The 24,295-nt window shown below is 36.7% G+C and overlaps 1 protein-coding gene and 1 pseudogene across 14 annotated transcripts in view; one reads left to right on the plus strand and one right to left on the minus strand.

The window, feature by feature from the left end:
• Positions 1 to 24,295, minus strand: part of CEP170 (centrosomal protein 170) — a 130,703-nt gene that overhangs the window by 67,336 nt on the left and 39,072 nt on the right. For all 14 annotated transcript variants that reach the window (XM_049112386.1, XM_049112385.1, XM_049112384.1 and 11 more), the window contains exons 3-4: positions 11,376 to 11,465; positions 3,555 to 3,636 (exon numbers count right to left, since the gene is read on the minus strand). In XM_049112386.1, the coding sequence (XP_048968343.1) occupies positions 3,555 to 3,636; positions 11,376 to 11,465 (172 nt within the window). The remainder of the gene's footprint in view (positions 1 to 3,554; positions 3,637 to 11,375; positions 11,466 to 24,295) is intronic.
• Positions 12,672 to 15,018, plus strand: LOC125755426 (glyceraldehyde-3-phosphate dehydrogenase-like; annotated as a pseudogene).

Consider the following 24,295-nt stretch of genomic DNA (forward strand, 5'->3'; position numbering starts at 1 on the left):
GTTGGCCTGACAACAGAACATTTCACCCAAAAACAACAGAATGCACATTCTTTTCAAGTACATATGGAACATTTATCAAGACAGATGAGGTATATTCCAGGTCTATTCTGGATCACAGAACAAGTCTCAATAAATTTGGAAGGATTTGAGACATATAAAGTATGTTCTCTGACCACTATGGAATTAAATTAGAAATCAGTAACAGAAAATCTCCGGGAAAATCTCCAAATTATTTTAACAAACTTACAACCTACATTTAAAAATCAGGAGAAATTAGAAAGTATTTTGAATGTTAAAGCAGTACTTAGGAGAAAATTTATAGAACTAAAAGCCTATAAAAGAAAAAAAAAAAAAAGACCTCAGCTTTCACATCTAGAAAAAATAAGGGATGAAACCAAAGAGAAAACAGTAACAGATAAAATTCAGTTAAACCAAAAGCTTGAGAAGATTCTCCCTATTTTCTCCACAAAATCTGCTCTACCCACAGAATTAACTGTCGGTTAATGGTGACTTGCTTTTTTTCTAATTGCTAAAGTGAACTGCAAAATCTTGGGATTCAACCTTGAACTTTGTTTTATTCTACTTCCAGTCTAATCAAGAATGTTACTGGATCCATCTTCAAAAGATTTCCAGAATCCAAACATTTGTAACTACTTCCTCTTCTGTCACCCAGCTGCAAACCTCTATGATTGTTCCCTTGGGACTACTGCCACATCCTCCTAACTGGTCTCCCTCTTTTGTCCCTGCTCACTTCTATCCATCCTTAGTCTTTTTTTGAACAAGAGTAGCCAGAGAGAGGATCTTTTTACATATGTTAAGTCATTATCATGTCACTCTTCTGATCAAACCCCTCCCTCTAAATGGCTCCCCATTTCACTTAGAATAAAAGTCAAAATCCATAGAATGGCATATTAGGGCTGTTAGGTCCCCCTACTCATATTTTCCTACTCTTTACTGTCCCAGCAACAAAGACTTTTATGGCTATTCCTCAAACATACCAAACAAATGTGTTCCTGTTTCAAGTTCTTTGCATTCAACTCTTTTGCCTGAAGAGCAGATATTTCTCCAGATATCCATATAGCCAGCTTCTTTACTTTCTCCATATCTTTGAATGTGGGCTTCATAAATATCCTTTTCTAAAATTATAACTTCTCACTTGCCACCACTAGGTCTCTGTATCCCCCCATTCACACTTTTTCTCCTTAGAAATTACCATCCTCTTTTATTCTATTTGTGTGTGCTGCTGTCAGCTCCCTCCAACCCCATTAAAATATACATTTCATGAGGACACAGACAGGTGGTCTGTTTCACTAACCACCATATTTTCAGACCATGGGGACAGGGGTCTCCTGGCACACAGGAGACATTTAATAGCTGTGGTGAATGATCTTACGCTTGTCTGCTACATTTCAGGCCACCTGGAGCCTTATTAGCTCTTTCTGAAGTTTATCTTGATTACTGCAGTGTTTTATTCTCTCTCATGAATTTACAGTCATTTCTTAAACTTGGGTATTTCACTACTGGCTTCCCCAAATCACTTAATCTCTTTAGTTAGAAAAAATACTTGCAGCAGATAAATTTTGTTTCCTCGTTCTACCTCAATTCATGGTAAAATGTTCTTTCTGCTGCTGTGACATTTTAATAATATGTGGAGTTTTCCACTCCAAGGTTTAGCAGTCTGTAGACTGGCTAACTATTAAGCTTAATTTTAATATGAATAAAGCACAATAATTACTTCAGTCTGGTACAGCCAAATATAAAACAAGTATAACATATAAAATTTGTTTTAAAAATGTCATCCCATATAATAAAATTTCTGCCATGGTAACAGCCCAAAGTTTGCTATGTATAGTACTTAAAAATCATAAGCAATTTGAGATGCTATTTTAAAATAATAAAGTTAAGTAGGCCTATCCTGAGGATCTGGAATACCAGCTCTGGTTCAACTCTGACTTAGAACTCTGAAACAGTCCTTTGGAACAAAACATTTGTCCCAGCAATTTCAGAAAGACATATTATGAATCAATACATAAAAAGGAGATACTAGTTCGCTAATAAGAAATCACTATACAAAGTGTAAAAGCAAGAGTTACTTCTCAGTAGTTTCTTCTTGATTTCAAATTCAACGTAAACAGTAGAGAGTTTATTGAAACTCAGATTTCTTACTATTTTCTTATGTTTTGAAACAGCTATGGTCAAATGGCTTAAGGATGTATTAAATTCAAAATATATTTATATTTACTGTTTGATGTAACATCTTAGGTGAAAAATGGCCCATGAATCAAGGTTTTAATGTTCATTCGTAAGTCATTTAATGTGGTTGGTATTTCTAAAAGGATTTAAAACATACAACTCACAAGTATTAATATTACTGGTTTCACTCTTCACATGTTCCTTCGCTCCACAAGTATAAGGTTTATATGATATGCTACAAAAACACTTTTCACCAATTTTAAGTTAAATAAAAAAAAACCAGTTATGCTTTAATAACAATTTTAAAGTGTTAGTACATTTACTTTATCTAAGCATCAAGTCAGATAACTGAGACTACATTTTCTATGCTACAGTAATAAAGTCCATCTAGGCTGCCAATACACATTTAACACATTCTTCAATACTGAAATCCATATAAATGTAGTAACTGAAAAAATGAAAACAGAAGAAAAGCATTCAGTATAATATGGAATATTTGTATTTTAATAAAATTTAGTCCTTTACTACAGAGCTTTTTGCCTTGCATGAACAGAAATGTTTTATGCTTCTTCAATCAATCTTGTCCCTTTTCTTTGCTAGTGGTTCTTTACCCTACTGTAGGAAGGACAAAGTCATGTCCTTGGTCCGGTTTTTAGGATCCTATTTTTATTTATTTATTTTTTTAACATTTTTAAGTAATTTCTACAACCAACATGGGGCTCGAACTAACAACTCCAAAATCAAGAGTTGCATGCTCTACTGACTGCGCCAACCAGATGCCCCTAGAATCCTATTTTTAAACAAAAGAACCTGAAATACACACTAACTGCATAATTAACCTAAGCAGGGAGTGCAGGTCTCAGATTTAGGATACAGGAATATCTGAATTAAATAAGCAATAGAGATAGAACTCATAAAACAGAGTACAGGTATGAATGGAAAAAAAGGTAGGGATAAGTTCTTACACCCCTCTGAGATCGATCTGTGCCATGACCATCCAAACAACAACAACAAAATCCCTGGTCTGGGCTAATATTAAACATCCCGTCCTCTCCCTGTTACATTCTCCTATACCAAAATTATATATGTAATACCACTTCAGGGAAATCTCTACTGAAAGTAAATGGGGCGGGAAGGGGGGGAAGAAGGCTGAGTCTATCAACTTTTCTAGGATTACTTTTAGGAATAGACAAACTGACCAAAAATATGTATGTATTATTTTTAAAGATGTATTTCAGTTTGGGAGGGCAAAGAGACTTCTAGTACGCCTCCACTACAAATTTTTACATCTCAAGAAATGTTAATTTACACCAGAAAAAATTTTTGAATAAATTTAATAAATGCACAAAATCATACAAGGATATCATATCCAAATCTCAGCTTATCTTCAAGTTTCAAGGTGATATAAGTCTGTTCTGGAATCCTTACATCATTCACAAAAGTCTACAAAGAGAGAAAAAGATGTTAAGTTATATATGGAATATTAATTATTACCTTTCACACAAACAAATACTCAAACCATATTATACTTAAAAGTACATTAGATATAGTGGCTAACACAGCTTGTGTATCATAAAATGTGTGCCATGCATCTTACAAGCTGATAAATGATTTCGTACCAAGCCTTTTATTAATTACTGTAACACACAAAGAACCAGATTGCAGTCCCTCTAAGTCTACCATGCTGCCAAGACAAATTCAGGCACCCAAAAATGATGCTAAGAAAAGTTCCTAATTTGAAGCTAGCAAATTGTAAAGGGTAAAGTACTAAACTCTTGATAGATCATCAGGATTCACTGGACTCAGTTTTAGTTTTTTTGGACAATTCTAACTATTTGTGAGGCTTGATAATAATTTTATTTCTTTAATTCTTAGAATTCTTCCAAAGAACAAAAAGTTTACTTTAAAAAATGGAATAAAACTCGTATTTTCTATTTTACAATTGCCATGAGTCCTTTCGACCCTTTTATGACTCTAATACACTATGGGATTCTACTGACCTTACTTTTCCCTTTTTCTTAAAACACTGGTATTTCATCATCCCCTCATCATTTTGTCACTACTCATCAGTGATTTCTAAGTGTGCCAAATATGACCAAAATAATAAGAAAACAGAATAATGGAATTACCTAAAACCCTACTATCCAACAGAAATATACTGCAAACCCCAAATGCAAACCACACATACAATCTTAAGTTTCTTTCTTTTTTTTTGTTTTTTTAAAGATTTTATTTATTTATTCATGAGAGACCCAGAGAAAGAGGCAGACTCAGACAGAGGGAGAAGCAGGCTCCACACAGGGAGCCCAATGTGGGACTCGATCCCCGGACCCTGGGATCACACCCTGAGCCGAAGGCAGACGCTCAACCGCTGAGCCACCCAGGTGTCCCAATCTTAAGTTTTCTAGTAGGCACAATAAAACAGAAAATAGAAAAGATGAAATTAATTTTAATACTATATTTTAACCTAACCCATATATCCAAAATAGTACTATTTCAACAAATAATCAATATAAAAAGTAATAAGATATTTCATGGTTTTTTAAAAAGATTTTTAAAGATTTTATTTATTCATGAGACACAGTGAGAGAGAGAGGCAGAGACATAGGCAGAGGGAGAAGCAGGCTCCATGCAGGGAGCCTGACGTGGGACTCGATCCCGGGTCTCCAGGATCAGGCCCTGGGCTGAAGGTGGCACTAAACCACTGAGCCACCAGCGCTGCCCTTTTTTTTGTTTTGACTAGCCACTTTCGAGTGCTTTCAAGGGCTAGTGGCTACTGTAGTGGGAAGCCCAGGACTAGAAGGACAATGTAGTAAACCACTCCTGCTGCTTCGACCTTCACTTTCTTTCCTGTGTTGCCCACAAAACTGCATCATCTCTCCAAGAAAATGTGATACACATCTGGCAACACAGTCTTTGTCCTTCTCTTTTATAAGTTACTAAAGAGCACTACTGAGGATTCAGAATTTCTCACTTAACAATCCATAAAGGCAAAGAGAAGAAACAGGATGGTATTTCACAATTATAAGATGAACACAAAGACAGCAGAGCTCTAGACTATATTAATAGTGATAAAACTGATAATAATGTAGCAGAATATCAGACCATGAGTCTTCAGATAAAGCTAATCCTAGATGAATTTTGTCTAATGTAAGAAGTAGTAAAAGAAGATTGTTTTCAAGAAGAAAAAGGAAATAGGGTATTTTTCATTTAGTTAGCCTTTCACTAAGAAGAATCATGCAATTATTTCTCAATAAGAAATTGAATTATTCTGTATTTAAAATTTTCACAGCATTCTTTTGTCTTTGATGTTTGTTTTTCAATACTTATTTAAGTTTCTAAGTGGACAAATGCCCAAGGCAGATATCTACACAAAGGTAACTAGAAGGAAAGATGATATCAAAAGAAATAAACTTACCAATAATCTTCTGTTAATAAGTCTAAAACTAAAAAATGTTTTACAGTTATGGAAGATAGCTATCATCTTAATAAAATTTTAAGCTGTCAAAGTCTTTAAAATAATGCATTTTGACAATACAATGTAAGAAGAACCAGAAATAATAAGCTAGAACATCTATTATGTGCTTGAAATCTGAAACAAACATTTAAAAAATGGATATAAAAAAATAAAAATAAAAATAAAAAATGGATATACATCCCAGGTATCCCTGGACAACCGATGAACATACCCATTTTATATATTATGTACTTTTCAAAAAAAATAATAAATAAAAATGTGAGTTTGTCAGGATTAATTTTTTATTAAAATTTCTATTGTTTTTCATTATCCTTTTATCCTTACTTCTGCAAACTATTTGTAAAAAGACTTACAGAGTCGACTAGACACAGATGGTAAACGGTGATGATTATTTTTCCTGGCACACAAGAAGTTAAAGACTTGGAATTTGCTAGATTCATAGAACACAGAATACTGTTATACTTAATTGCCCAGAATGAAAATATCATATGAATATCCAGGTTTTCTTCTGATCAGCTGAAACTTTAAAAATTACTTTTTCCTTTTGAGTTCCATTTCTTAAATCTTATATTTTATTGGATTTGAGATGGCCAGGATACCCTGGTTTGGGAAAGCTCCCTCCATCATGAGGAAGTTTAGAAGGGTCCTGAATGACACATAGTAAAATATATAAGGAAATTATGTTGTTATGGTCAAATACTCAAATTCCTATGCATAACAGGCACTTTGTAATATGTCATGGAATATCAGTTTGTAAATCTACAGAAAAAATTAGAAGAAGTTACGATCATAATTCCAAGCATAGATATACAGAGACAACACAATACTGCTAAAACTTGGCATCACACCTTAGTACGATTTATGAGTAATCCTAAAACACAAGCTTCCAACATTCCTGACAGAAAGGCTGAAGGAAAATTCAAAGGCTTCAGGCATGTATAAACTTCATAGTCCTGGGATCTCTGGGTGGCGCAGCGGTTTGGTGCCTGCCTTTGGCCCAGGGTGCGATCCTGGAGACCCGGGATCGAGTCCCACATTGGGCTCCCAGTGCATGGAGCCTGCTTCTCCCTCTGCCTGTGTCTCTGCCTCTCTCTCTGTGTGACTATCATAAATAAAAAAATAAAAAATTAAAAAATAAAAAAACTTCTTACTCCTTCTCAAAATGAACATTTTAGAGTGTTTTAAAAGTTACACCTTCAGTTTACCAAAATATTCTAAGTATTATTACAAAACAGAAGAATTGAGGACAATTATGGAAAAGAGAAGAATAAAAGAAAACATTAATTCACTGATGTTTGGTATGCAGAAGACAAGCAATGTGGTACACTGTGTCAGAGGTATGCCACAGTTCTAAGTCAATTTCACTTAAAACTGTCTCAACCTAAATATCATTCTTTTTTTTTTTTCCTAAATATCATTCTTACTCAAAAGGCCTAAGATAACCAATCAGATCCACATAAAGCTTAATACTGCTCAACTTTCTTAATTAATTAAGCACCTACTGTGTGTTTATCATATATATTAGGTAGGTATTTGCAAAACTCAAGAAACATATAATTTTAACATACTGGCACTTCAGGCAGAAATATTCCCTAAGGTCTAAAAAGGCTTAGGAAATGTAAATCAGATACAAAGTTTCAACTCACAGAAATACAAGTGAAAACATCTGAAGGGAAAAACTCTCCTGAAGGTCTAAGATAATAAGAGAAAATTTCAAAGAGCAACAGGCCAAAAAAAAAAAAAAAAGACAAATCATTTAAATGAATCAATTATAGGGGTGCCTGGGTGGCTCAGTCAGTTGAGTGTCTGCCTTTGGCTCAGGTCATAATCCCAGAGTTCCAGGACTGAGCCCCCCATCAGGCTCCCTGCTCAGTGAAGAGCTGGCTTCTCCCTCTGCCCTTCACCTTGATTGTGCTCTTTCTCTCTCCCTGAAATAAATCTAAAAAAAATCAATTACGAAGCATTTTAATAAATTAAATATGGGGAAATATAGGTTTTGTTTCTATGTCAACATGGTTTCATCACACCTCTGCCTTGCAGGTAGAATAGGTAAGGACAATGAGGCACCGAGAAAGTAACAAACAAGATTTCAGAGTTCAGAAGTAGAACTGCTGGGATTCAAATTCAGGTCTCTCTAGCTACAAATCTCATGTTCTTTCCATCTGAAGGAAGCCTGGGTGCCCAAGCCAGCTCTTCCAATTCCCTCTTCTGAACCACTAAGTCACAGAAGTGAAACAAACTAGATAAACATCTATTTAATTTACATACAACTGCAGAATTGATTTATAAAACCATATAACCACTGTGTATTATATTAATGCTCTAAGTAATCTGAACACAGTCAGTGGCCAGGAGCACAGCCTCCTCAATCACACTGCCAGTGACAAAAGTCATCTCATTTTCCCTAGACCTTCTCTGATCTATGTCACACTGATCTGATGCTGACAGAAACTCCAGTGTGAAAAGGGGGTAGAACAGAAAGCTGGAACACAGTGAGCTAAGGGGCCAGCTTAGTAACAGAAGCCAGAGGTGGAATGGGATAAGGAGTGATATGGCAGAGACTCTCAGAGGGGCAAGTGCTCCAGTAGAGGAAGGAGGGAGGAAGAAGTGACAGCAAACAAGGGATTTCATAAAAAGAGAAGCTTCAAGGGGCTTGCAGGGAAATGGGCCATGATAAGATCAACTACAAAACTAGTTCCAGCTTCCTCAAGCAGAGCAGTCTCATTTCTGGTAGCAATAACATCAAGTAGAGATCTAGGGCCCTTGGGAGCATATTTTAGGATGGGATAAAAGGAAGGAGTGAAAGTGATCACAGCCAGAGTTATTTATAAGTTGGGTTTAGCTGGTAAGTGCTTTAAAAAAAACATACAGCAGTGGATTCATCGAAAAGTATATAGGCCACAGGGTGCTAAATTTAAGTGCTTTTCTTAACATACCACCACCACCATTTATTGAATGCTAACTATGTGTCATTTTAATCATTTACAATTATGAACTCATTACAGCTTCACAACAACCTGAGAGGAGTATCATTTTGCTATGAACACTGAAAAAAATTGAGGCACAGAAAAATTAAGTACCTGTCTATGGTTACATCACCAGTAAGAATTCAAGCTGGGCTCATAACCACCACATTGTGTCCCCTTACCTCCTAAAATTACTACTTTTAGGGACGCTTGGGTGGCTCAGTGGTTGGATCTGTCTTTGGTCCAGGGCGTAATCCTGGAGTCCCAGGATGGAATCCTGCATCAAGCCTGCTTCTCTGTCTGCCTATGTCTCTGCCTCTCTCTGTCTTTCTCTGTGTCTCTCATGAATAAATAAATAAAATCTTTAAAAAATAAAATAAAATAAAATTACTACTTTTAACTTGATGCTCAAATTTCTAGAATTATATGAATATTAAGAGTAAACAGGTTGTGAGTAATAGTCTACTTATGAATAAAGTGCATGACAGTTGGTAGTTCACAATTTTGTCCTGGCATATTTCCTAGGCCATCATTTAGGTAACAGCACAGTTATCTGTCATTCATGTGAAGATTTCAAGCTCCATACCAGGCACATATCTACATGTACTGTCACATGTTATCCTCATAACACTACAGAGCAGGAAATGTCATTTCATTATTTTAAATCTAAAGCAAGGTAACTGAATTTTTCAGTATTCAAATTAACAAGCCCATTACATTTTCCCACAACTCTGGGAACTAATGTGAAGATGTATGAGAAAACTACATTGCAGAGAGTATATGATTTTCCCTGGTTACACCACTGGTACATTACAGACAGAAATTCAAATCATGGTCCTTATTTTGAGTTCAGATTGCAAATGTTGCTCTCTAGGAGTAATTATCTTCCATAGAACTACTGAATATAATCAAATTAAGAGAGAGGTGAACCCAGAGAAACTTAGAATTGGTATTTCACCTGATTTTTTAATAACACCAAGTAACTTTTATATCTGATCACAATCTTTTAAAAGAATAAAACACTGTGATGTAATTTGTACTTATTATCCAAGATAATAACATAAAAACACCTACAAACAGCACTGTAGTGGAGATGAAAATTTCTAGGCTTAACACCAGAATGTAACATTTTAGTTAAAATAGTCCACATATGCAAATAGATTAAAATTTTCCTCTATGAATTCTTACATATAGAAAATAAAATTAAATTCCATTCAATAAAGATTTACTGTAAAAAAAAAAAAGATTTACTGTGTTCATGCATCATACAGAGCTATAAGCAAAGGCTCATGAGCTGTTCTGGATCCAGTACAGTGACAGGTAAGTAAAAGTAGATCTACTACAAGGCTGACAAAGCATCCCAAAATACGATTAAAACAGAAGGTTACAGGTGCGGAGAAGGAAGAAAGTAATTCTGCAAATTAGAAGCTGGGAATCAAAATAGCTTACTTACCGGTTTCATGTTAAAATGGTTTCTACCTAATCTTCCTCTCTTTCTGCTTTAATCCACTTGACAGGTTAACAACATCAGCAAGTTAATATTCCTAAATACCTCTCCTTAGTTCCTACCCTTCAGGAAGATGTGGAATTTGGGTTTAAGTACAACTTTTATAAATGACAAGGCAGATGGGAGAAGCACTAGGCTCAAGAAAATCTAACAAATTATTTTGAGAAGGAGACAGATAACAGGAGAATCACTACTGGGGATGTACAGAAAGGGAAAGTGTGATGGAGCAGGAATCTGGAAAACTTTGGTATTAATACCTGAAGTATTAATTCTGCATGCCATGAGAAACAAATAAAGGCTTGAAAAAAACTAACAGAAAAAGTATTTCAAAGAGTAAATATCAGTCTTTCAGTAGCAGGCCAATTCAGAAGAAGAAAAAATGTTTCACAGTAATTGCCAAATTTCTGCATATGTTTTCCCATATAATGTTTAATGTATACTTTGAAAAGCAATAGCAGTAACAAGCATTTGCATCCATTTAGTTTCTTTTAAATTCATTTTAACAATTTCAACAGCTCAGATATGGGAAAATGCTGCATTTGCTTATGTTAGCAGGGCCATTAAGAAAATTGAAGAAATAAGAAATTATTCAATACTTTGGCATTCTCTTATTCTGTGGCTCCTTATATTCTGACAATGTGGAAAGACCAAATGAAGAATTAGGGAAAAACCTCACTGCAGTAACACAAAAATACCTTTGAAGTAGGAATAGAAAAAAGCAGTAACGAAAAATCACATGCTATATTTTTAAGGAAAATGAATGTGTTTCATGTCTTTTTTACTCTAGTATAGAAAGTCCTCCACCATCTGGCATCAAACCATGTTTTCACCTTTATTTTCTAAGTTTCTGTATATTTATCTCCCAAGAGTGCTTTTACTCATATTAACGGCCATGACTTTCTACTGTTTTTCCACATATAAATTCAAGCATCCAGTGAGGTCAACTTTCATCTCATCTCCTTAAAGAAAAAAAATTTTTTTAACCATTACAGGTAATAACAACCAATAACCATCTGAATTCCTGCATTTATTATTAGTTTCTGGGGAACAAGGGCTAGTTTCATATTCTTCTGTACGGTCCCCAAAGTACTATGTACCTACTAAGCCTTTAAAAGTAAAATGCAAACTAAAGAAAAGGAACAGAGCACAAACGGGAAATGTAGCTGGATCCATCTTCTTACAATATTAAGAAAATATTGAAATAAGACAAAAAAGAAAATCTTTTACTTACCCCATTTAGGCTGCCCAAATCTTTCACCAAATGTTCATCCATAGAGGCATCATAATTGATTACAGCATGTTGCTTGTCCACACTACGAGACTGAAAGGAATTTTTCTGAGTTAGTATATATAAGAAAATACTAGAAAAAATAACAAACACAATGTTTTTGGCTACTTTATATTAATAGGATAGTAGATAAATATAGAGAAATATCAAAGTAAAGTAGATTAAATGAGATTTAAACTGTATTACTATACAACACAAATTTGGCATCATTCCCCAAAGAATAAAGCAGCCAAAATTTGAAGATGTTCTTTTCAACTAAATTTATACGTCCTTTTTAAAGAATTTAAATCAGGTGACTTTGCTGAATGTATCAAATGACAATTTTTTAAAATAAGACTGTAACATGGAAGTCATGCGAATTATAATTTCGTAATGTTTTATGTGTCTTACTGTATAAAAAGAACTAACCCTACAGGATTTTCTTCTATATTGAAAATTACAATGTAAATTATATAAGGAATCCAAAGATTTAGAGAAAACGAATAATGATGTGATACATCCTTGAACAAAATTATCCTCACTTAAAATATGGGTTCTAACACTGGAATTCATAGAAGGCACCTGGGGGGCTCAGGCAGTGAAGCATTTGCCTTCAGTTCAGGTCATGACCCCAGGATCCTGGGATTGAGCATCAGGCTCATGCTCAGTGGGGAGCCTGCTTCCCCTCCCCCTGCTTGTACTCTCTCTCTCTCTCTCTCACGCAAATATATAAATAAAATCTTAAAAAAAACAACAACAACTAGAATTCATGGGAGAGTGCTAAGAGAAAAAGAGAGAGAAAGTTTAAAAAAAGGAAATTAAAATGGCAAATGATTACTGAAAATTGTTTTTCAGTCTTTCTTAAAAATCCACACACTCATGTGTGCACACAGCTCCAGAGCTTAGTAGCTGTCTGCAGATAAAAGCACCTGAGAGGTGAACTATACAAAAGCCTGTGGAAACTTTTATTGAAAGAAACCATTGGTACGGTAACAGGAAGAAACAGTCTGAGAACCACAGTGAAGCTGAATTCAGTACCATGGGGCCACTACAGGAACCTGGGTAAATGAAAAGCAAACAAAGTATCCCAAATGGGGAGAGATATCACTTCCAGTTTCCAATCTAACATGTAAAGAGCTTAGAAGTCATCAGTCCTGACTCTCTGCTCCTCCCCGTTCTACAGACAGCCGCATCTTCTGGTGCAGTGCCAGCCACGTCCCCGAGACACCACGATGGTGAGGTCGGAGTGAACAGATTTGGCCATATTGGGTGCCTGGTCACCATGGCTGCTTTTAACTCTGGCAGTGGATATTGTCGCCATCAATGACCCCTTCATCGATCTCAACTACATGGTGTACATGTTTCAGTATGATTCTACCCATGGCAAATTCCACAGCACGGTCAAGGCTGAGAATGGGAAACTTGTCATCAACGGGAAGTCCATCTCCATCTTCCAGGAGTGAGATCCCGCCAACATCAAATGGAGTGATGCTGGTGCTGAGTATGTTGTGGAGTCCACTGGGGTCTTCACCACCATGGAGTAGGCTAGGGCTCACTTGAAAGGTGGGGCCAAAAGGGTCATCATCTCTGCTCCTTCTGCTGATGCCCCCATGTTTGTGATGGGGGTGAAGCACGAGAAGTATGACAACTCCCTCAAGATTGTCAGCAATGTCTCCTGCACCACCAACTGCTTGGCTCCTCTAGCCACCAAAGTCATCCATGACCACTTCAGCATCGTGGAAGGCCTCATGACCACCGTCCATGCCATCACTGCCACCCAGAAGACCATGGACGGCCCCTCTGGGAAGCCGTGGCATGACGGCTGAGGGGCTGCCCAGAACAACATCCCTGCTTCCACTGGCGCCGCCAAGGCTGTGGGCAAGGTCATCCCTGAGCTGAACGGGAAGCTCACTGGCATGGCCTTCCGTGTCCCCACCCCCAACGTGTCAGTTGTGGATCTGACCTGCCACCTGGAGAATGCTGCCAAATATGACATCCAAGAAGGTAGTGAAGCAGGCATCGGAGGGGCCCCCTCAAGGGCATCCTGGGCTACACTGAGGACCAGGTTGTCTCCTGTGACTTCAACAGTGACACCCACTCTTCCACCTTCGATGCTGGGGCTGGCATTGCCCTCAATGACCACTTGTCAAGCTCATTTCCTGGTATGACAATGAATTCGGCTACAGCAACTGGGTGGTGGACCTCATGGTCCACATGGCCTCCAAGGAGTATGAGCCTCCTGGACCACCAGCCCCAGCAAGAACAAGAGGAAGAGAGAGGCCCTCAGCTGCTGGGGAGTTCCTGCCCCAACTTAATCCCCCAACACACTGAGAATCTCCTGACCTCCAAATTTACATCCTAGACCCCGAGGAAGGGGAGGGGCTTGGGGAGCCCTACCTTGTCATGTACCATCAATAAAGTATACTGTACCCAGTCAAAAAAATAAAAATAAAAAAGTCATCAGCCCCATCCTGACAACAAGAAAAAAGATGCACAAATGGAAAATCAAAAACCAGTCTTAGTTTTATCAGAGAATTGAGGTCCACCCAAAAAATGGAGAGGTGAATACAGAGAATCCCAGCTTCCTGAGAACAGAAACCATGGCTGCAGCCAGCAAGGCAGGAAAACTCAAGGGTAAGGTAACTGTGAGACATGAATATCAAATCAACTAGCTTGCAAGATAAAGTTCCTAGGGGCACAGCCGCGGGGGATACTCCTCTTTGAGGAGTTTTCTGAGTTTTACCTCCAGAAGCCCCACCAGGATGTCAGGGTGAAGACTGGAGAAGTCTTCTGGTGTCCCCTCAGCCTGGGAGTAGAAGTAGCCATTCTGAAATACACCCAGAGCATTCTGCTGTCACAGACAGACAGACAATGGCCTGTCTTCAAAGAAGACTATTTTACCAGTGTTCCACCATAAGGGTTTTACCAGAGCCTAATTGACATGGGGGAATGGGAATACTAAGCTCGTGTCCTAGAGTGTCCTCTAGCCTTCTTGTCTCACCTAAAGAGGGGACAAAGAAGAGCTAAGATGCACTTGTGAAGTCCCACCAAAAGACTGAGAACTAATCACAGCATTATAGAATGCCTCTTCTCCCTCCAAATCTCACCACCACACCCACAAGAGATATTACAATGGGAAAAACTGCTAAATTCTGATTATTGAATAAAGGGTCTTTAAAGAAACTCCAAAATCAACTGAAGAGACGAAAACAGGGACACTATAGGAAATATTAGCCCTGATACTTTTACTACAGCCAAGAGTGAACACAGCCTGACTCCTAGATACAGCAACAAAATGAGAAGGTCAGCAACTAGTAAAACAACAATACAGAGTATATCCTAGTTGAAATCAACCTTTCCAAATAACTATCACTAAAGTGAAAAGTTCCTTCCTCAGTTAGCTTCAATTCCATATTGAAAAAGTTTTGGTCTTTCCTTCCAACATTTGGAAGAAACAGTATATGACTTCAAACAATTTTTCAACAAAACTCAAACATTCATCATACATACACTCTTGTTCTTTTTGAAAGTTTTAAAAGTTGTTGTTTTAGTTTTCTCTGAAACCTCAATTTCTCTAGGAAAAATTACAAGCCTCAGACTTAAGAACAACTTTCTGTATTGTAGGATTACTGCTACTCCTCTACAGCTTACCTGTCAAATTACAACAATTAGCACTACGAAACATCTGCATTAAATCTGTAAGTTACTTAAACTTCATTCTGGTTTTTATTTTTGCGTTTTAAATTGCTGCTCTGTTTAAATTAATAAAGTATGAAATTCAGTTATTCAGGTGACAAAAAGCACATGTAGCAACTTTTAGGAAAATCACTCCTCCTTATTGTGGATTTATCAAGTTGCATTAGTCTGCGGAATAAAAATCTCTGCATGCTGTAAGACACGTGCAATTGCAGGTATATGTAGGCACTTAATAAACATGAATGAATGGTCATAAATAATCTCTCTGTGACAAAGGAAACAGAGAAAGAGTTCAAGTCCTTAGAATGGCAAACTGAAATTCAAGGGGAAAATCTAAGAGCTGAGAACACAAAAATCACACAGAAAAGGGAGCTACTGTAAGCTTTGGAAAATAAGCCAAGTGGCTCCTTCTGGAGTCAGGGAACCAGAGCTTTTGAGGGAAGTGATCAACATGCACCAGAGAAGGTAGTAAAGAAAAGGAAAAAAATGGTCTAAGGAGGAAACAATTAGGAGAGGCCACTTAAACTTGCTAGAAACCAGAAAATCCTGAACTGATATACACTTTGCCCTCAAATTGTTTGGGGATAGGTAAGTACAAGAATGCCTCCCATGGAATGTAGAGCAAACATTAAGACACCAGAAGACAATATAGTCTGAGTGGAGATGCCTTTCCAACTCTAGGGACTGGGGAATGAACTGAGTATGTTATGTGGGGTCAGAAAAAGCATCTTGTTTAAGATTTATTTATTTGAGAGAGAGCACATATCATGTGTGGGTGGGCAAGCAGCAGAGAGAATCTTCAAGTAGACTTCGTGCTGAGCATAGAACCTGATATGGGGCTTGATCTCAGGGTTAACCAACTGAGCCACCCAGGAGCCCCTGATGTTTTTTTTTTTTTTAAATAAATAAACCTTATTTATTTATTCATGAGAGACACAGAGAGAGAGAGAGAGAGGCAGAGACACAGGCAGAGGGACAAACAGGCTCCATGAAGGGAGCCCAATGTGGGACGCGATCCCGGGTCTCCAGGACCACACCTCGGGTTGAAGGCGGTACTAAACTGCTGGGCCACTGGGACTGCTCACAATCTACTATTTTCAAGGTGGCAGGCATTGTTTAAGCATCCATCAAAGAAATTTAGCAGAAAACCAAAATTATAGAGCATAATATATCTAGTGAGTGCTCAAGAAAAAATGAAGTTATGAATAAGGAAAGTTCCCTACTTACATCTAACCATATAAGCATTAATTAATGCATTTTCATTTCCAGATAATCAAATCCACATTTTCTCTAGATTACACAAGCCAGGAGAAGGTGTACTACACCTTAATTTTCACAACCCATTTGGACATTTCAATGCAAATCTAATAATTTCTCAAACATCTAATTTAAATCCTGACAAAGGCTGCTAATTTCATCAAGTTTGTGGTCCTAATGGGAAAACCTTAGCTGATTGGGTGTAAACTATAAAGATTGTCAATATTAGTAGTTCTCTTATTCTTGTCACTTTAAGACTCCAGTAAGAATGCAAGACTCCTAAAGTCATCATAAGAAAAGCCATTTTTTTCTGTAGCTTTGTACGGGGACAGACATTAACTATACTTACTAGGGTGATCACTTCTCAACATATACAGTCAATCATTGCCCACTAGAAACTAATAAATATCATAAGTTAATTCTATCTCAACTTAAAAAAATGCCAGACTCTCTAGTTACTGCCTCCTTATAGAAAATACCCAGAAGAATGTACCTCCTTCTTTGTGATTTTTTACTTTCTAGAAAGATTCTCTTCCCATGGCTTTGCATTGCACTCTCAAGAATCCACCTTACCCGAAACTCTTCATTCTCAAGCTCTCACAGATGGCTACCTCTTACTTCCTTCAACTGAAATCTGTCTTTCCCCCAGAGAACACTATTTCTGCTGCGTTCCTTTAAAGTGGATGCCCATCTCCTAAATCCAACATTCTGCTGAGTTCAGAAACAGAATAAATCCACAGTGTACTATTGTGACTTTTGGATCATTACTTTCCCCCTTCAAGGAAAAGCCTTTTACTTTTTTTTCAAGTTCTTGTTATCCACCTATACATAAATATAAATACAAGTATAAACAAATATATATACACACTATATACTTCCACACACATACACACCCCTCTAAGATTGCTGCAATCGTCTGTGGTTATTTTAACTTTTTTTTTTTTTCCCTGAGTAAACTCTACCCCCCAGTCTGGGGCTTGAACTCATGCCCCAAGATCTACGTCACAGGCTCTAACTGATTAAACCACCCAGCAGCCTTCATTTTAACTTTTTGACTAAAGTTTGGAGTTATGGTTCATAGTCTTCATTTTCATTCAAATTCCTACTTCATCATGACCGATTTTGAACATCTATATAGGGAGCACCTGTGTGGCTCAGATGGTCGAGTGTCTGACTCTTGGTTTCAGCTCAGGTCATGAACACGGGGCCCTGAGATCAAGCCCTATGTCAGGCTCTATGCTCAGCAGGGAATCTACTTGAAGATTCTCTTCCTCTGCCCCTCCCCTCCATTCATGTGCTCTCTCTCAAATAAATAAAATCTTAAAAAAAAAATCTATGTAGACAACCATGTCTAGCCTTCCTGACCTCCACAACCAAACTCCATACCCTATCTTGGCATACCACTCCCATTGCTAGATCTTATGTGAAACAGATTCTACACCTGGAATCTAAAATAGTATTTTCTCTATGACTACTTTTCTCCTTTCTTCCAGTTCTCTCACTTATTTACAATTACTTACTATTATGCAACCTCAGTGCTCTGACTGTAGTAGGTCATCTCATACTCTGACCCCTTCCTGTTCTCCAGCAACCATACTCTATCACTCCTTTACTTTCTTCCCTGTAATCCAGCTCCCTCTGGCTCTCTCTATCCCTTCATGCTCCCAACTCCCAAACGTCTACCTTCTGCTCAGACTACTCTGCTCAGCTTCACATATTTATTTCCTATTTTCTACTGATTATCTCAATCTGGATGTCCCTTCAAAACCTCAAACTCACTACCTGGTTCCTCAAAAGTACACCTCCTGAAACGTTATTTCATTCATTTCTATGCCAAAGATGCTAGGTCTGAGGCTCTTTTTCTCTCTGGCCCTCATTAACTAGAAAGTACATCCTAACTTTTCAATCCCTCTCATACTTTTGTCTTCATTTTAGAACTCACCTCACCTCCTAAGTGCTTATACAATTCTGTGCTCCAATTTCTTTTTTTTTTTTTTTTTTTTTAAAGATTTATTTATTTATTTATTCAGAGAGAGCGAAAGAGAGGCGGAGACACAGGCAGAGAGAGAAGCAGGCTGTACGCAGGGAGCCTGACGTGGGACTCGATCCGGGGTCTCCAGGATCACACCCTGGGCTGCAGGCGGCGCTAAGCCGCTGCGCCACCGGGGCTGCCCTGTGCTCCAATTTCTGAGCAGCAATATAGATTAACAGTTTAAAGTGCAAGTGCTGGAGTCCAAAAGAACTGGTCGAGACATCTGACAACTGTGCGGCCTTAGTAAAATAACTAATCTTTGTCTTAATCATCTATAGAAAAGACCTATCTCAGAGGTTGGTTTGTGAGGATTAAATGACATAAGGCATGGGAAGCATTTAAAAAAGGCAATATTGCCCTGTGTAAAAACTCAGCATACTTACTGGCTAAGGTAAAATACAATCTTTAATCTAGCACACAAGGCCCTCCAAGATCTCATCTCTTCTAACTTCCAAGTCTTAATCTCTCAAAATGTTTGCCTTCACATCCTACATATAAATCACAAGGGACTATTTAAATTGCCTAATAGACACGGAATGCCAATGCTTTCTTTAATACCATGTACTGAGTCACACACTAAACCTTCCAGAAACCATTTATTCATCTTTTAAGATTATTCAGCAGAAGCCATCTCCTCTGTGAAAATTTTCCAGACTTCTCATCTCCACATTTCCTTGCTGGAAGGACTGATCAATCTGTCTTTTGTGCACCTCACATCAAACATATCACTGTTCTGTGCTGTAATGTCTATTCTTTATATGCACACTTCCTTTTAGTGGACACTTCCTTTTAGTTTAGTGGACAAGGACAGGGAGGCCTTACCTGTATATGCATTGATCCCTCAGTGGCCAGCATGGGGCCTGTTTGTAGATGCTTAGCAAAGGTTCTTTGGATAGAAAACAGATGCTATTTAGCCAATCTCATTTCATGAAGAATGAAGATAGAAAAATTTTCTTAAGAGAATAAAATATTGAAAGTACTGAACTTACAAAGTTCAGACCAAATTTTAAGAAACCTACAAACTGGATGGCTTAAAACAGAATCAAACCCAAACAAAAAAATTTTGGACCTCAGACAAGATAATTATAACCAGAAAACTGTGGAAAATAAGAGTATTAAAATGAAGCAACAACACTGCTACATTTAAGAAATACTTCCTTTTCTGAAACAAACAAAACAAAGAAACAACAAAAAGTCTGATATCAAATAAGTCATAATAAAAAAAAAATTCTAGGCCAGGCACAATGAAAAGCTAATTTTAACTAAAAGCTAACACATGAAATGGTGCAAATGACTACCTTATATGTGTCATATGTGCTTTTGGTATGAAATGGCTACTTCTTAACATTATTTCTTCTCCTATTACTTCTTTTTCCTACTAAAACACAGACATACATGGAACATAGGATTAAAAAAAAAAAACCTAATGAGAAAAAGAAAGATTGACATTGTGCATCATCACTCTTTTAAAATCTTTTTTAAAGACCCTGTGGCTGACTCTTTAAAGCTCAACTGCATTTTTACAGAATATACACAGAGACTTATTCTTTGCTATATGCCCCCCAAGGACAGAAGAAAATAAGTTACCTATGATCTTCAAAACATATTCCATTATCCTCCTGGGGACTGTTCTTTTACTAGTGTGAAAGTTAAAATATTTTTTTGAAAGTTAATATTAAAATAGTAAGTCAAATATAACTTCGTTACAGTCTTTATTATGCATTAGGGGGAAAAAAACCATGTGTCAGTACAATGACATTTCTCAAAACAGAGCAAAATTCAACTATTTGGTGCAATAAAAAATTTTATGAAGATAAAATTAGATTTAGATAATGAACCTTTCAAAGTGCAATTCTATTTGTACTTAGAAGTATCCCATATATTGCAATAAAAGTTTGAATATATTTACTAGCAGAAGTAAGTTATCAAACCAGTTTAAGATTATATACATGCAGTAGCAGCTTAGTGGTAGAAGAGAAAGGTCATTTGATTTTGAGCCAGTATGACCAAGACTCTAATACTAGCTTTCATGACTTAATGCTTATGTGATGCTGGCCCTCTAAGTCTTTCTAATCTTAATTTTACCATCTGTAAAATGGGGATGATTCTATCTTTAAGGAAAATGGTGAGAGGAACAACCAAAATAACATAAATGAACAAGGAGAAATAAAAAGTACTATCAAGGTACTTTTAATAGTTGTATTAACATGTGTTACTCCAGACAAAAGTGTAATTTCCATCTAATAATTATACTTTATAGCTTTCATCTTTGGCTAAGATTTATTTTGCATAATATGTCTTATGGAACATAGCACAGTCATCTTTCTACAGCAAGACAAACAGGCATAGCAAGTCTAAATAATTTGCTGGAGGCTTCCAGGGTAAGTGGGAGAACTAATTCCAGAACCCTTTGTTTAACCATCTACTCTAATATCCAGGTACATTTTCTTCCTAATCGTCACATTCTTTAGACTACCTTTTTGGAATGAGATGAAATTAAAAAAACATAAAACTCAAAAAATTTATTTTTTGTCACAAAACAACAAAAATTTTTAATTGTAATCAAGCAGGTCATATAACCTTATGGATCATTTATTTCCCTTCGGCTTTGGGTTTAAGCCATATTATCACCAAAGACCAGTTAATCTATTTGTAGTTGAAATCTTTACAGGTAAGAAACTACTTAAAATTATTCAGAGGCAGAGATTCTAAGACCTAACAAGTGATTTCCTGTACCTTATAAATTGAAGATTTTAAGCCATAAATGCAGATTTAGATCAACCAAAATTTTAAAGATCTTCTATTTACTCATTTAAAAGCAATCAAATACTAGCTATTTGCACTTCTAACAATTTTAATTGTCACACTGACTAACCTAGCCAATGCAGAACCACTGAAGCTATGTAAAGGCTTTAAAAGGAAAACACAATTGCAATAGCTCTAGAGCACTAATCTTTCAAAACAAATACCTTTTGCATTTATAAACACAAAATTCTTCACTTTTCTAACACTGTAATTTGTACATAAGCTTAGTTCATTTTTAAAATGATATAAAAGGAGTAAGTTTTAATTATCCATTTATTTTACTACTATAGAAAAGATTAACATTAAACCACTTAAAAACTAAATAAAATTTGCAAATATTTGTTCTTACTTCCGTAGATAAGATGTCCTTTAGTGCTACGAAGAGTGCTATCAATTTGTAGCACTAATTCAAACTAACAGATTACCAGTATGCCAATCTACTCACAGATCTCTTTCAGAGAAATCTACTGTGTCTAGAGGAGGGCTATAAAGTGTGCTATCATCAGATAAAGGGCAGAAGTATCTTTAAGGGTGGAGATTGAGGAACAGATCAAAATTGTTCTTTTTCTTGCCTGTTCATGGAGTTCCATTATCTCCTTTACATTCTATTTAAAAAACAAAGCATAAATAAAAACAGTCATAGATAGGGTGGATATTCATACCACAAACATTAATGAAATTTAAATTAAAATCTTATTTTAAGTTTTGACTTTTTACAGCACTGTAATATTGGTTCCTGCTCATTAAAATAATAATTTTTCCTCTAAGTTTCATAAAGGCGCTATGAATCACCTGACTCAATTCAAAGATACTTTAAAATTCTATAGCCATTTATTTCCTTTTTTTACACTGTGGTGATATATATATTTATAGCATAATGCCTGCCATTGTAAGCATTTGTAAGTATACAGTTCTATGGCATTAATTAAATTCACAATGTTGTGCACTAACACAACGTGCACTACCACAATGTCGTACACTAACACTATTTCCAAAAATTTTTTTAATCACTCCAAACAGAAACTCTAGAACTCTTAACCAATAACTCCCCAAACCTCTTTCTCCCAGCCACTGGTAGCTGCTAACCCTCTTTATGTCTATGAATTTGCCAATTCTAGCTATTTCCAAAGAAATGAAATTATGTAGCATTTGTCCTTTGTGTCTGGTTTATTTCACTTAGCAGAATGTTTTCAAAGTTCATTTATGTTGCAGCATGTATGAGAACTTCATTCCTTTTTACAAGTGAGTAATAATCCATTATAGGTATATACATTGCATTTTGTTTTTTTTTTTTTTTTTTTGCATTTTGTTTATACAATTCATTTGTGGCTAAACACTGGGGCTATTTCCACCTTTTGGTTATGTGAATAACGAATGCTGTAATGAACAATGACACACAAGCATGTGTTCCAGACCTTGCACACAATTGCTGGATATATACCTAAAAGTGGAATTGCTGGTCTATGTCCATTTTGAGGAACCACTAAAAACTATTTTCTACTGCAGTGACACCATTTTACAATCCCACCAGCAACATACAAGAATTTCAATTTCTCCACATCTTCACTGACATTTATTTTCCTGTTTTAAAAAAATAATAGCCATTATAGTAGATGTGAAGTGCTGTCTCACTATGGTTTTGACTAGCATTTCTTAATGATGAATGATGTTGTTCATGATCTTTTTCATGTGTTTACTGAGCATTTTTAGATCTTCTTTGGAGAAATATCTAGTCAAGTCTCTTGTCCATTTTTTAATTCAGCTGCTTGTCTTTTTGTTGTTGAGTTGTAGGAATTCTTCATATACTCTGGATTTTTTAAAAAAAATTTTACTTGGAGTTCAATTTGCCAACATATAGCATTAACACCCAGTGCTCATCCCGTCAAGTGTCCCCCCTCAGTGCCCGTCACCCAGTCACCTCAACCCCCTGCCCACCTCCCTTTCCACTACCCCTTGCTTGTTTCCCAGAGTTAGGTGTCTCTCATGTTTTGACACCCTCACTGATATATTCATTCATTTTCTCTCCTTTCCCCTTTATTGCCTTTCACTAATTTTTATATTCCCCAAATGAATGAGACCATATGATATTTGTCCTTCTCCAATCGACTTACTTCACTCAGCATAATACCCTCCAGTTCCATCCACATCGAAGCAAATCGTGGGTATTTGTCATTTCTAATGGCTGAGTAATTTTCCATTGTATACATAAACCACATCTTCTTTATCCATTCATCTTTCGATGGACACCGAGGCTCCTTCCACACTTTGGCTATTGTGGACATTGCTGCTATAAACATCGGGGTGCAGGTGTCCTGCCGTTTCACTGCATCTGTATCTTTGGGGTAAATCCCCAGCAGTGCAATTGCTGGTTGTAGGGCAGATCTATTTTTAACTCTTTGAGGAACCTCCACAGTGTTTTCCAGAGTGGCTGCACCAGCTCACATTCCCACCAATAGTGCAAGAGGGTTTCCCTTTCTCCACATCCTCTCCAACATTTGCTGTTTCCTGTCTTGTTAATTTTCCCTATTCTCACTGGTGTGAGGTGGTATCACATTGTGGTTTTGATTTCTATTTCCCTGATGGCAAGTGATGCAGAGGATTTTCTCATGTGCTTGTTGGCCATGTCTATGTCTATGTGTTCCTCTGTGAAATTTCTGTTCATGTCTTTTGCACATTGCATGATTGGACTGTTTGTTTCTTTGCTGTTAAATTTAATAAGTTCTTTATAGATCTCGGATACTAGCCCTTCATCTGATAGGTCATTTGCAAATATCTTCTCCCATTCTGTAGGTTGTCTTTTAGTTCTGCTGTTTCTTTTGCCGTGCAGAAGCTTTTTATCTTGATGAAGTCCCAATAATTCATTTTTGCTTTTGTGTCACTTGCCTTCATGGATGTTATCTTGCAAGAAGTGGCTGTGGCCAAGTTCAAAAAGGGTGTTGCCTGCGTTCTCCTCTAGGATTTTGATGGATTCTTGTTTCACATTTAGAACTTTCATCCATTCTAATTTCATCTCATTGAGTTTATCTTTGTGTATACTGTAAGACAACGGTCTAGTTTCATTCTTTTTTGTTTCACATTTAGAACTTTCATCCAT

This window comes from Canis lupus, chromosome 7, assembly GCF_003254725.2.
Source record: "Canis lupus dingo isolate Sandy chromosome 7, ASM325472v2, whole genome shotgun sequence".
Classification (NCBI taxonomy): Eukaryota; Metazoa; Chordata; class Mammalia; order Carnivora; family Canidae; genus Canis; species Canis lupus.